Raw genomic sequence first — 15,134 nt, 5'->3', positions numbered from 1 at the left:
GCAACTAGACTCTGAACCTATTTGGCATCATTTTCAGCATTTATCTTTAAGATTTTATGTACAACTTTTTAAAACCTCACTTTTTCAATCATTTTTCCAATTTTTCCAAAATTTTCAAGGTATAAGTATATTTTAGTACATTTTCAACAAAAAATTTTCAGTAAAAAATTAAATAAACTGTTCCCAAAGAGGCAGCCATTCTGCTATTGATTGTACAATATCCACCAAGTGAATGAAATTACTATTATTTTTCTTTAAAAAAATAAACAAACACTACTGTGCGTCTGAATAAATAAACAAATACTCTTTTTCTTTCTTCTCTCTTCCTCTTGCTTAGAAACCAAATGGAGCATTAGGCAGAATACATACAAATCAAAGGACAAAAATTTCTAGAATTTCAATGACTAGGCTCTTAAACAATGTAACAAATAATCATTACAAAATTTAGATACACATAACCGTAGCATCTATTATCTCTCATTATGAGGATCCTTTAAGTGTAGGATCCAGCAATTCTCTAATATGACTCTCAACTTCCTTTCTGACAGGGTTAGGCAGCCGTTCTACCACCTCGGCTCCAAACGAGAAGAGAAGAGCTTTTCTAGCTGTCTCTAAGTTAATGCCACGTGCCAAGAAGTAGAAGAGTTGGCTTTCTTCTAAGTCACTTATTGCAGCTCCATGGGAACATTTGACATCATCAGCAATTATTTGGAGATTGGGTTTGATATTCACAGTTGCACGAGGTTCAAGGAGCAGGCTCCTTGTTAATTGTCCTGCATCTGTTTGTTGTGCATATCTGCGTGATACAACAAGAATAAAATTGATATATAGCATGTTTAACTCTAATTTTATTGACTCCACATATTAGCCTGTATCTATCAGCAAGCACCTGATAATTGGATATGAAAGCATTAGATCATACATGAATTAAATCACAAAGCTACTCCAGTCAGTAACATAATTAGCTGTTATTTTAGTGTCAACTTCAATTTAAAAAAGAAAAAAGAAAAAAGATAACCCATAGAGTTTTAGGGTTTTAGACTTCTAGTAGACAATGAGGGGCAATAGCTCTCGACAACAGTCACTTGTTATGAACTAAATATGATTGCCACTATGGATGTAATAGCATATAGCAGCAACAATTATGGGGGGAAAAAAAAAACGAAAAAGCACTCATTATAATTTAAGCAATCATTTAAAACAGAATTACCTGTTGACTTTTATATTCCCATCAAATACAGCTTGTCCTTGAGAATGAGCCACAATGCACTTGTGTAGTTGTCGAGAATAACCTCGTGGATGGTCCATGACTAGTCTACTATGTAGATCTTGTGTTTGATCACTGACAGACAAATGCAACGATGATAACTCAGTCACTGTCTCTGGGCCCAATTGCTGAATATGGACATTGTGTCGGCTCAATTTTCCACCACTGCTCACCTCTACAAGCTCGTATGTACTAGCTGCTTCCTGTAAACAATCAACTTAGAATTACTGATCTACCATTGCTGGAGAAATTAAATCGTACATAATTCTTATAAGAGATACATATAATGGGCTTAACAAATTGACAGACTTGTGACATAAGCAGTAGATATTTACAAAGGTTGGGAACTCATTGTTCAAGTCACACCCTACAGAGAAATTCATAAACATGAAGTTTACCAAGATTAGAATGCAACATATCTAGCAAGCATTAAATAAAATATTAATACTAGTTGCTGAAATACTTCCTTTTTATTTATTTATTTATGAATGACCAAAACCTTTAATAAATCACAACAATCCATACAACAATCAGTTAATAGGCAAAGCCAACAAAAACTGCAGGAACACAGCTACATACAAGCAAAAAACAAACAAAAATACAAGCCAGCAAAAAAAAAACTAAAACCAAGGCCAGCCTATAGCAAAATCTGCCCCACCTACCCTTTTAACACTGAGCAAGGAATGCCCCACAAGTTGCAAAGAATTTTGTTCTGTAAGCAGCATGTAAACTTCCTGCAGTAACAAATCCTAGCCTTTACATCCCATTTGAAAGCATGAATATCTCAACTGGAACTTCCTTCTCCTGTAATAATTGGTTGGCAGGTCAGGTCATGGGTTCAAGGCCCATTGGATGCGTGTATCTTACCAATTTGGAGGGGAAAAAAATGCTTTCTTAGTCATGATGATTTCATTAAATATTCTCACATTTCTTTGGAACCAAATTACATTGCAGCAGCCCAAGCAACTTAGCAGATTACAGATTTTAGACACTTTCCATTCAAGCCCAAACACCCCATTGAAGGGTTTCAGACCATGTCTGCCTTCTTAACCAAAGAATCCTTCAATCTGGAGCCATATCCTCATGGGGAAAGAGCATTCAAAGAAGATGTGATCCCTGGTTTTTACACAGCCCCTACAGAAAACACACATATAGTCACCTTGATAACCCCATTTCAATAGTCTATCCAAGGCAGTCAATCTATCTCTGATAGGAAACCAGCAGATAAAAGAATGTCTTGGTATATTAGATGAATGCCAAACCAACCTCCATCAACTGGGAGCTCAGAATTTTATTGCCTCCCCAGTTTTAGCACAACTAAAAATACCAGACCTAGCAGCAGACAACTCCACAGAATCTTTCTTAGCAAGACTAACCTGGAGCTTCGGCCTGAATCTCAACCAAAGCATTAGATCTTGCATGCATCCAGCATCATATATAATTCCAAAATCATGCTAGGAAGCAAGGGTCATCCTCCTTGCCCAATTTTATGCTTTAGAAACTGCCTAGCAAGATTTCTAAGTCTATAAGCAGACTCCTCCATACCCATGTAGCATCTTGTAGAAAATTTATATTTTATAGCCCAATATTCTTGTGGAGTATATTATGCTAAAATCCTATTATGCTCATGAAATAAAATATTATGTCTCCAAAAGCACATTTGAGGTAATGGAAAAACGCTAATAACTCTAAAACAAACAAACACACAAGTATAAACCAGAGATTGACAAAAGCACACATTCACAAATGCACATGCACATGAGACGATATGAAATAAAGAAAGGTGCACAATCAACTAAGTGATCTTACAAACTTTGTTGGACGATATGCCCAAGTCATGTATGGTCAGTCCTATCATGATCTAGGAAATCAAGCCAAAAGTCACTGTTGAAACCTACATCTACATGTTTTTTTTAATAAATATCAACCGTATCCACATCTGTGGAGGTGCGCACTTTCAAAACCTATATCCGCATAGCATAGTCATTTTTTACAAAATCAACTCCAGGGTTGTTTCATAAATATCAACTGCACTAAAAATGAGACAGCGGAGGAAATGAAGTGGATGCAAATTTTCTTAAACCAGAGCTGAATACTTGTAGTAGCATTTCCCTAGTAGTCCCTATAATAGGCTAAAGTTTAAGCTTTTTAAATCTTTTGCAATAAGACATATGTTAAATAGCCCACATAATCACTAGTAGAACTGAGCACAGCAGATTGGGAAGTCATTGCAAATTCAATCCAAGAAAAAGATGAGATGAAAGAAGACGCTATTTTCTACTAAAAAGGACAAAGTTTATGATGCAAGTACCAATTTCACACAGTTGCATCCAGCTCTCTTAAAAGCACAAAATGGAAGCAACCCAAAAAAGAGGCTTCAATGGTTTGGGATGTATGATAGACCTCCAACCCTTCAACCAAAAAAAGAAAAAGAAAAACAATACACAATTTAGCCATCAAAATTCAAGAGATTCCACTTGAGAAATATATTACAAGAACAAGCTCCCAGGAATATATTTTTTCAGAGATCTCAAAAGAACAGGTTTTACATGAGCTTAGGAAATAGGAACCCTCTGGTGCAACTGTTGCTTCTGTTGCATCACCTTCAGGCAAGATAGATCGAACTCTCTAAAACATTTCCCCACTTTTCTTATACAAATTTTTTGATAATTCAATAGATATAATGACGGAGGGGGGATTCAAAACTTAGATATCTCCGTTGGAAACATTAGGAGATGCTAGTTGAGCTACAAGGCCCTTGACCCTTTTTTCTTATACTTGAGTAAAGTATTATTGTATATCTCATATTTCTGCATCATACATTTGTTCTAAAAGTTCTACTGCTTCAATTTGTTCTTCTCATTATTATAGATTTTAACATTCCCATTTTGCAATTCTGAATATCAGAAGCACCTCAATTATTTATCTAGTTACAATCTGCATATCAAATGATGAGTCATCTCAAAGTTCATTACTAGCCTAATACTGAGTCCAATACCAACACTAAACAAAAAGCCATTGCTTTGAATCTAACAACATATAATAGCTTAGTACCGTATAAATCCCTCGCAATAGTAATAATTTATAGGGATTCCTCCTGAATCTTTAATTGTATTGTATTTTATTTTATTTTTTAATTTGAAAATTTCAACCAATTAAATCAAAGTAGCATGCTAGCTACAAGAAACCACCTATTTCTTTTCTCCCAAATTATTCATAGAAGCAAATATGAGGAGGCCTATGAATCCTTAAAAGAAGAAAGTATCAGCTACATCAACAAAACCCAAATTAGCCATGGAGAAGAAAGAGGACAACAGGGTGAAGAAGAAAGACGAAATGAGGTCTATAGCTTGCAGCTTTAAGAAAGAAATAATCTACATATGTATATATATGTATATATATATATATATATATATGTAATCCGTAGTCCAAACTAGTGCTCAATTGTAATAGGAGATTTTGCATGCCAATTGCCAAATAAACTTTGTCGAAGAAAAGAAGCAAATAATTGAAATACTTGTGTGCTTGCTAAAAGGACCATTTTGTTTGAGGGCCTGCCAGCGTGCACAAATCAGAGCACATGCTTGCATAGCCACCGAGAAATAGTTCAAAAATCCAATGCAATGGCTTCTCAACTATTGATGACCCAATTTAAATGGAGTTCTTATTTTGTCCAAATCCTTTTTCTTTCTATTAATATTGCAGTTTCTTTTCAATGACCTTGATGATATAGTTTTAGCCCTAACTTAGAATTATTTTTTTTCCCTAAGCACATTACAATCTCATTTGAACTTCAACCATTTATAGCAATACCTATCATAATTCCTCAAAGAAATTATCAGTTTTAAGCCATCCAGAATCATATGAGAAGGCTTTTCAAGAACACGTTAATAACTAGTCATTTTAACAGACCACAATTTCAATCATATATAAACAAAGATATGTACATCTTGATGATCCATGTTTTGCCCCATGTTTAATGACTTAAGAAACAAAATACAATAGATGATGGCATAGAAATGAACACCATTCTCATTCCTAAATAGATATTACAGATGAGCTCTGCAGACTACTTTTAATAATTTAAAAAAGAACAAGAAAAAAAGAAGAAGCCAAGAAACAGAACTCACCTGCATAACCGATGTCCACTTTATATGAGCAGCATTCAAAGACTGCCTCTGAATATAAGAATGCCTAACCTTTCCCCCTTCTCCAACCATCACTTCCAAAACCGAATTCGCCCAATATCTACTCTGTCCATCCTTACCCAAAAACTCCTCGATTATACCAATCTCCCCTCCCCTCTCCACCAACACAAGCACCCTTGGATTTGATACAGGCAATTCATTCGACCCCTCGTCGCAACCCTCAACTGAAATGTACCTTAAACAAACAGGATTCTCTACCTTACACCCCACAGGAACATACACTACTGTCAAATCTGGTGCACCAATCCCATTAATAGACCAAAACAAGTCACCACAATCTGAATTACTCACAAATTCACTCACCCTTTTCAAAATACTCACTTCAGAGAGCTCCAACATGCTCCCAACAAAAACCCCATTTGGCAATTCGGACAAATTCACTGAATTTACTACATAGCCATCGGCTACAACAAGATTGGGGAACTGGGTGTTTGACGAAATGCCTGAGAGAGCTGAGGAGTGAGGAGGGCGTGGAATTGGGTGGATTTGGGAGTGTCTAATGAAGGAGGTGTCTGTAAAACGAAAGGGCTCGTCTTTGCGGGAGGGCCAAGGGGTTGATAGAAGGGCCTCAGAGGAGGTGTCTCTGAGCTTTTGGAGAGGTAATGGTGGTGAAGAAGAAGAGGGGAGCGAGTCTTCAAGGGTTTCTGCCAGTTGGAGAACAAAGGGGTCAGAGAAGGTTGGGGAAGGTTGGAGAGAGACCCTGGTTTTGGTTCTGGATTTGGGAGCTTTGGTGGGTGTTGAAAGTGGTGGGATTGGGGGTCTTTGAATATGGGGTGTGAAGGCCAAAGCAGCCATGGTTACAGGATCACTTTAATCCAATCAGATCACAGAGGTTGTCAAGATCGAAATTGTACACAGGATCAGTGAGAGGGTTTTGTAGAATCTGTTTTAAAAAATAAATGAAAAAATATCAATAATCATTCTTCATAATATATGTTAAAGAATCATTAATTAAAAACAAATCTTGACACAAATCACTTATAAAAGGCAATAATAAGGATGATAGAGATAGTATAACATCAAAATTTCCGATCATAACGTACATGATAAAGGCATAAAAAGAGCCTTCTCCCTCTTCATATAGAACAAATATTAAAGATGCATTTATCTACAGATTACAATGAGGCAGCAAGTTTCAACCAATAATGCAAAATAAGAAAGAAAGAGGAAGGTCTAAATAAAAAGAGAGAAAATTTGTATCAACCTACATATACAGAAAGAAAGATTTCACAACCCAGTCTTGAGATAAAATTCCAACAATCACAACCCAAAACTTAAATTCATCAATGAAGAAAAACCAAATATCACAAAAATAAAAAATCAACCCAATCCCCATAAATAAAAAATTACAAAAAAGCACCAGAATTCACTTGCACACTAGACTTAATGAACACAAAGAACCTAAAATCAACTAAAACACAAAAAAAAAAAAAAAAAAAAAAAAAAAAAAAAAAAACCAGTACTTAAATTCAACAATCAAGCAAAAACCAAATATTCTAAAACTCAAAAATCAACCCAAACCCCCATTTCAAAGAGAAAGCACCAAGAAGCACTAATAAACACAAAGAATGAAAACCCAATTCCAATTCCAATTCCAAGCCAGGCCAAAGTCAAATAGCTTTAAGCAACGAATACTGTTTCTTATTTAGTAGCTAACAACAAATTCTCAGACTTCAGTCAAAGTTCCCACCATGATTGATTGATTATGGTAACCCAACAAAAATCATATAATTTATTCCAAACCCAACAACAAACAAACCAACAACTTGGGAAAAAACACTCACCTCTCGTACCGCAGGTCGCAGACTTCACTAGCTCTCTCTTCCCTTGGGATTATGCGGATGAGTTTAGCGGAAATTATAGAATAGTGTCGGAGTACAACTCAGCATGCTGATCTTGTACTCCTGACCAATAGAAATCAGCCACGTCATTAAATACAAAATGTTGTTTGCCACATCATTCTAAAAATTAAAAAAAAAAGTAAAATATTATTTTGACCTTTAAAGTTTATTAAAAGTATATTTTTCATTCATAAACGGTAAGAAGATCTTCTTCTTCTTTTCTTTTTTTTTTTTCTTTTTTTTTTTTTTTTTTTTTTTTTTTGTTTCTAAACTATTGAAAATTTTATTTTTCGTTTTTAAATTATTAAAAATATTTTATTTATGTTTTTAAATTTGACCAAAAATTTGTTTTTCATCTCTAAACAGTTGAAAAAAAATTTTAATCCAAATTTGTCTTTAAAATATTGAAAAATTTATTTACAAAGTTTAGAGATGAAATATGAACTTTTTAAAGTTTATAGACGAAAAACAAGCTTTAAGGGTCTGTTTAGATATTGCTTATTTTGTTGAAACTAAAAACTTATTATTAAAAATACTGTAGATAAAAGTAAAAATTAGTTGAAATAGTACAGTGGGGTCATGAATAGTACCAAAAAGTATAGTAAGGTCCACAAATACTACCAAAAATAAGCTGAATAGTGAAATAATTTTCATTTTTTATTGATATTCAAACAGAGGCTAAAGTTTAAAGACAAAAAACAAACTATAGCCACGTTTTATAAATGTGGCTATAACCCTTCTTTTTTGTAGTGTTTTGGTAAAATTTAGAGACCAAAATAATAGTTTATCCATTTAAAAATTTTGTGAACTTACCCAATCAAAAGTTTTGGCCAAAGTCGCCGAGCAGTGGCCGAAGTAGCCTGGAAATACCTCCTTGGAGTTGCTAAGACTGAATTATTTTTGGGTTCTTTCTCTCTCTCTCTCTCAGTTTTCAAGTTAGGGTAGGGAATTGGGGGTGAGTTTTTTGATTTTACGGTGGAGGAGAGATGACACCACCGTATAGATAGGCTTTTTTTTTTTTTTTTGTTTATTTTATTTTGTGGACTTTTTGAACTAACATTTTTTTATAAATTAAAAAATAAATAATAAAATAAATTTAAATATTAAATTAAGGGCAAAACCACGTCATTTTGAGAATTTAATGGAAATAGTGTATGATAAGTTAAAAGGAGATTGAATGAGGAGTTTTGAAACTTATAGAATTGAAATGACAAAATGCAAATTTAGAAGATTAAAATGAAAACTAGTAAAACTTAGGGAGTGAGTTTTGAAATTTAGGCAAATAAAAAAAAAAAGTTTAGGCCCCACTATTAAAATGAATCAAATTGTTTGTGAAAATTTCGAGCACATCACAGAAGAAAAAAAAAAAAAAACTTGTTTAAGTTCGTTTATTTAGCAAACAAGGTAAGATCAAGTTTAAGTATAGGCTCAATTATAAAATGAACCAAACTCAAACATTATAATGTGTTCATGGATGAGCTTGTAAACACGAGGCTCGATTTAACTAAATAATTAATATTATATATATATATATATATTTTCTAAAAAGTAAAAATAAATTTATATAGACTTGAGATTAGATTGTGTAAGTTTGTAAATAGGTCCACATTATATAAAATATTATTTATAGTTTATTGATAATATAATTAGTTTGCTTATAATAGAATTTTATAGATTTATGAAGGAATAAAACTTTTAGTTAATTCCATATAAATTTTTTAGATATGGTTCTAATTTTGACATATAAGGGAAAAAATTAAGTTAATTAAATAGTTCATGAACAAGCTCAAATTTGTTCGACAAGAAAATGAACCAAACTTGAATATGTAATATTATTTGGTATTGAGCTCGAATTTGACTCATATTTAAAATAATATTAAATAACTAAATCTGAATTTTTAATATTCAGCTCATTTATATATGGTCAATAGTCAATAGTAGTCTCTTTTCTTTTTCTTTTTTTGGGTGAGGATTTTTTTCTTTCACAAAAAGTCCTGACTAAAATGCTTCATAAAAATTCAGCCTAAAAAATAAACTGCTTCATAGAGATTCAGTTTGTCCAGACCTGCTGTGGCTTTGTATTTGGATAATCAGGGAGTTGATGTTAGTGTTGTGCTGAAAATTTGATGTTTTTGTTTTGCTGTTGCTTTTGATTGGTTAGGATTTGATGGTGGACAATAGTTGAGATGCATATGAAATGCTTGCACCCGATGTAACAGGTAGCAGCCAGCAGCTAGCAATAGCATTCTGCTCTACCCGATGTAACAGTACTGTTTCATTTTGCAATTGAGTTGACACTGTATTATTTCCAGGATCTTGCCTAAACAAGTTAAAAGGATTGGACAAAGCTGCAAGGCATCCTGAGTCCTTGCCCATTTTCCTCAGTCATGGCAAAGTATTCATAATTTTTTGTCATGCAATTACTGTGTGTTTAATTCGCCTTTACAGGGTTCTTCATTGACAAGGAGCTGAAATTATATTATATGCATCTAAACTCTAAGAACTGGTGCCACGAGGACTTGATGCAGTACCCATATAATTGAATATATGAATTGGGTAGGAACGGTTGTCTAATCTCAAACAAATTACGACTTCATCAAGGCTTGTTTGTTATACAATTTGGGTCAACCTAGCTTTAAACCTTGGTAGTCAAAACAGTCATGTCTCAACAGTCCTTTACTTAATTAGGCTTAGGGGTTTAGTCCTGTACAGCTAAGTTTGAATAGCTTTTAAATATTATTGTTCTAGTAAAACCATTTTTCAAAACTATCTTTTGACCATGAAACATGTAGGCTTTGACTGTTGGAACATGTTTGAAGAGATGGATGAAGTATGTGCTTAGCTAACTTCAAATGATGATATAATATGTAGATCTTGAGCAACAAGAAGAAGAAAATGGAGGAAAGTTTTTTTTTTTTGACGATTCCAAGCAACAAGCATGAAGCATCGGAAGCTAAAAGTGGTTTGGGGTCCCGACAGGTTTGATGTACATGGTTATCTTGTTGGTTCTCTTGTATTTGATGTTGAGTTTGCAGTTTGGCACCTAGCCATATTGTGATTTATAAAGGCATCTATATTGAGCATTAAAAAGTTGTTTGGAAGTTATTATTTTGGCAATAAATTGGAATAGTAGCTGCAATTTTTGCCTTTTTTTGATTTGTTGACTAATTATCCCGTGACAATAATTTTTGGGAATTCTTCAGATTGCTCAACACAACTTTTTTTTAGTAACAACAAAGTGTCATATGATAGAAGTGGTCTGGCATGAAAGTGGTAATTGGCATCAAGTCACACTAAACCGGTAAGAAAACACTTCCTACATGAGTTACATGACTTTAGATAGTCCTCTTTGATGATTAGTTACCTTGTTAAATCAATGGCATAGTTAATACTTAATAGCAGTTTCGTTGAAAAAAAAAAAATCCAAGCCATATGAAAATAAAATGAAGGTTCCTCCAAACACCTTCAAGAAACTGTATTAGAATTAGTCATCTTTCTTTTAGTTCAAAACTCATAAGCTTTACAAAATATATAGAAAAAGATTTCAATTGATTCATTTTGACTTAGGAAAAAGAATTTTAGCCAATTAATGAGATCGTAGTGTCGCATAAAAAAATAAAAAACCACTTGATGTAATCACATCTTATAAGATAAATGATAAGGTAAAAATCGAAACAAAAGGCAAAAAGCTGAAAGCAAAAGTAACGCTGCCAAGCGAACTAGAAGGGTTGAAAGTAAGAAAGCAAAGAATAGAAAAACGAAAAAGAAGATTTACAGTAGGATAGTAAATCAAAATTTTGAATAAACATCTTGAACTTGATTCAACAGAAAGGGCTCTTGTTTTTTGTTTTTTGTTTTTTTTGTTTTTTAATCCATACTTAAGATACAGAATAGATAAAGCTTAAAAGCGTATCTACAAAGCCAACAATTGCTCAAACCGGCATACATATATGATAAGTTCGTACGTACCCACTTCACAAAATCTTGAAAAAAAGCTTTAGAAGGTGATTCCATAATATATCAAAACAGGAGAAAAGATTCAAAAATATTGCGAAACACGAGGGACAGATCATAATACAGAATAAGCACAGCATGACTGCGCACATAAACTAGTGATTGTACTATTGTTAGTGTTTGACCAAAATGTTTGCATAATACTTGCATAATTGCATCTCGTGTCAAACGAGCACAATAGAAAATTCGTGAAAAAAAAAAAACCAGATTAGTCATGAATATATCCAAAATCTTAGGGTCAAGATTTATACTCAATATAATCATCATGCAAAATAGAATTAGCATCAAGACAACAAGGCCGCCGCAGGCTCTTCATGGTGGATTCATTTTAATGCAGATCCATGTCGGGACATGTCTGGTACATGAATGCTTAATGTGTTACATGGTTCAATGGCCGTAGGTATCTTTAACATTAAATAATGATAATTAGATGAGACGTTGTTGATTGTGAGTAATTTTATGGTTAGGTGGCGTGCGTTAACTGCAGACACAGTTCTTACCTTTTTTTTTTTTCGGCTTTTTTTTTAATTTTTTTTTATTTGCAAATAGTGTTTGGTGGCTGCTTTTCCAAAATTTTCTCACTAACCAAATTATTGCATATCCACAACTTGGTAAATGCCGCTAGAGGAGATGACTCAAAAGCTCACTTACTTGGTTGGGTCGGAGTGCAAATTTTATGTCGTACTTTGTGTTTTCTTTTTATGATTTATCAATCATAGTATGCTATGTATTTATTTGACTTTTTTTTATAAAATAATCAAAATTTAAAATAGAAAAAAAAATCAATCAAATGATGTATTATGATTAGTGGAATATAAAATTGAACACTAATGGTTTTGAACACTAATTGGAATATAAGAGTGAGACTAATGATTTGTACTCCTCCGTCAGTAGGAATATGAATTTTGCTAGATGCAGCCAAAATGGTTTTGAACTTTTCCTTTTTTTATGCATCACTCAAATCTTCCACAATCTTATCCCACTGATGTGGGAAAGAAATTCGTGAAAGAAACTCATCAAATCCCCATATCTCTCTCTTTTATGCGCAAATTTTACGAAGTAATAAAAAAGAAAGCTTTTTATTTGGTCGTTTTTAAACAGGTTAATTGATTATTAGATATATCTTAGAATTGAACTTAGGAAAAGCCAGTTGGTTTTGACTTCATCAACCGAAAGAATATATATCTGTATTACACTAATAATCATAACTCATCCATTACTTGGTTGAATTTATTCAAACCCATCCCTCTCTGTTGTAACTCATCCACCGATATGGGAAAGAAACTCATCACATCCTTCTTCTCTCTCTCTCACATGCCCAATATTATATTAGTACAAAGTTATAAAAAAAAAAGCTTTTAATTTGGTCATTTTTAAAAGAATGTAATTGATTAATTGATACTATCCTCTTGGGGAATGATTTGGGTTTTGAGTTCATTAACCGAAAGAATATTTGTATTATACTCATAACTCATCCATTACTTGGTCACATGCCTAATATTATATGAGAAATGCCAACAAATACTGTAAGGTATTAGTTAACAATCTATTTAAAGAAAGTTTTTATAGAAAAAAAAATTAATATTTTGATAGTTTTTTTCATTTCCCATAAAAATAGTATTAAAACTTTCTTAAAATAAATTGTTAACCAATGCCTTGAACGCACTCGTTAGCATAACCCATATTATATTAGTACAAAGTTTTAAAAAGAAAGCTTTTAATTTGGTCATTTTTAAAAGAGTGTAATTGATTAATTGATACTATCCTCTAGGCAAATGATTTGGGTTTGAGTTAATTAACCGAAAGAAATTTGTATTATACTCATAACTCATCCATTACTTGGTTGAATTTGGAGTTAATTCAAACCCCATTTGATCTTGGAAATTTCTCTTTCTAGTGTTGGTTTCTATGAGCAAAGACTTAAAGACTGCCGTTGATTAGAGGAGTTGATGCAACAATGACACACCGGGGGACAAAGGGAACCGAAAGCAGTAGACAAACAAGGACAAGGATAAGGAAGGTGGTCTTCCTATTTTCCAATTCCCCATAAAAAAAGAAACTCAGCCCAATGTTTCTTCTATTATCATTCACGCCCAATGTGACTATGACCATTTCAGCAAAAATAAAAATGAGACTATGACCATCTTTTTGCTTTCTTTTTTTTTACTTCATTCACACTTCAACTTCAGCGCTACCATTACCATATTGTAAACCAACTCATCACAAACAAAGGCGTCAAAAACCTTTTTTTCCTTCTTGGTTTACACAACTGATAACCCTACTACATTTCACACACAAAAAAACTCCTTTTCACTTTGAAATCATTTCTACCAATTTTTCTCCTTATGTATTTTCTTGGACAATAAAATTTGACAAAAGATTTTAGTTAGTGGAAAGTTGATTGGGCATATGTTAAAGTTTACATTTTCAACTTTTTTTTCTTCTTTTTTAGCTTTAGTTAGTAAAATTTGTGGTTACTACTAGGCTATTCTTCTTCTTTTTAACTTTTTAAGACTCCAGTCTCCAGCGAATTGCTATCGCATCCAATTGTGAATTATTGGATAGAAAAATTACTGACTAATTTGTAATCACACATCATTCTTCCCGTTGTTAAGGGTAAAAATGAGTGGTGGATTTTTTGTACTGAAAATTTAAGTTACAATGCTGAAGAATATGATAGTTGTCTATATTATGCGTATAACTACTTTATATGGGACTTAATGTACCTGGACCCTCTATGAGAGTGCTGAAAATTTAAGTCACAATATTAATGCCATGTTTGTTTCAATAGAAAACTTTCTGCAAAGATAATTTTATGTATTTTTCAGTGTTTGATAGTATTAAAAAAAAAAGTCAAAAGAAAACTATTTTTGGTCAACAGAAAAAGTATGACTTATTGAGAGATTGTTTTTCATTAAATTTTTTTGGAAAACAACTCTACCTCACAATGAGCTAAATAAGAGAAGTTAGAAGATTATTTTTTAACTCATTTAAGGTAATTACCAAAGATAGGAAAATGTGATTTTTTTTTTTGAGAGAGAGTTTCAACCTATAGCGTCTGCTCTTGATGATAACTCTTTATCATTAGATCAAGACACCAATTAGTTTTGGTAAAATTTCTAATAGTTGAATAAGAGATCTGAGAAGAATGAGATAGTTTTACAAAAAATACTTTTTAAAAAAATTAGAAAATATTTTTGTCTAAACAAACCGAGCGTAAAGAATATAATAGCTGTCTCTATTTTGTGTATTACTTTTTCGTGTGAGACTTAATAATGTACCTGGACACCCCAGGGCCCAGAGTGCTATACATCTGCTGATTTTGCTCTGTCTATATAAACAGTTTACTTATATAAATAAAACCTCCCTTTTCGACCAAAAAAAAAAAAAAAAAAAAGTTCACTCTTTAACTCTTGCCGTCATTGACTAGGGGTTCATGGGCCATGCTTAGTACAAGTGGAGTGGGGTTTTTTATTTATTTATTTTTAACCCTAAAAAGGGGTGGGTTAATTTGAACAAATCTTACTTTCAATCTTGCGCGGAGTTGGAAAAAAGGGCAAAAAATTATAACTCATCATTTTCTTTTAAAAAAAATTCATGTCGAGTTGACAATGGCACATCTAAACATAGCTATGTCTAGTGGCAAATGAACCTGATGGATCGACAGTGTTTCGACATTTTGGAAGAATTTGTGTCGGTGGTCTAATCCTCTTATCTTACACTTGACCCAAAGAAAAATTGTAATGGATCTTTGATCATTGTTTTAGCAAGTAAAATAGGCTAGCCTTTCATAAAAAACAAAAA

The 15,134-nt window shown here is 32.9% G+C and overlaps 1 protein-coding gene across 1 annotated transcript; it reads right to left on the bottom strand.

Annotated features, from left to right (window-relative positions):
* Window positions 1–229: 229 nt before the first annotated feature.
* LOC142614031 (protein ABCI7, chloroplastic) lies at window positions 230–7,327 on the bottom strand. Its single transcript, XM_075786554.1, has 4 exons — window positions 7,260–7,327; window positions 5,398–6,358; window positions 1,211–1,470; window positions 230–796 (listed from the first exon to the last, which is right to left on the bottom strand). The coding sequence occupies exons 2-4, from the start codon at window positions 6,268–6,270 to the stop codon at window positions 481–483; spliced, it is 1,449 nt and encodes a 482-aa protein (XP_075642669.1). The 5' UTR covers window positions 6,271–6,358; window positions 7,260–7,327; the 3' UTR covers window positions 230–480.
* Between the last annotated feature and the right edge of the window lie 7,807 nt (window positions 7,328–15,134).

Source organism: Castanea sativa, chromosome 10 (genome assembly GCF_040712315.1).
Source record: "Castanea sativa cultivar Marrone di Chiusa Pesio chromosome 10, ASM4071231v1".
In the NCBI taxonomy this organism is placed as follows: domain Eukaryota; kingdom Viridiplantae; phylum Streptophyta; class Magnoliopsida; order Fagales; family Fagaceae; genus Castanea; species Castanea sativa.
This window is presented reverse-complemented; position numbering and strand designations above follow the sequence as displayed.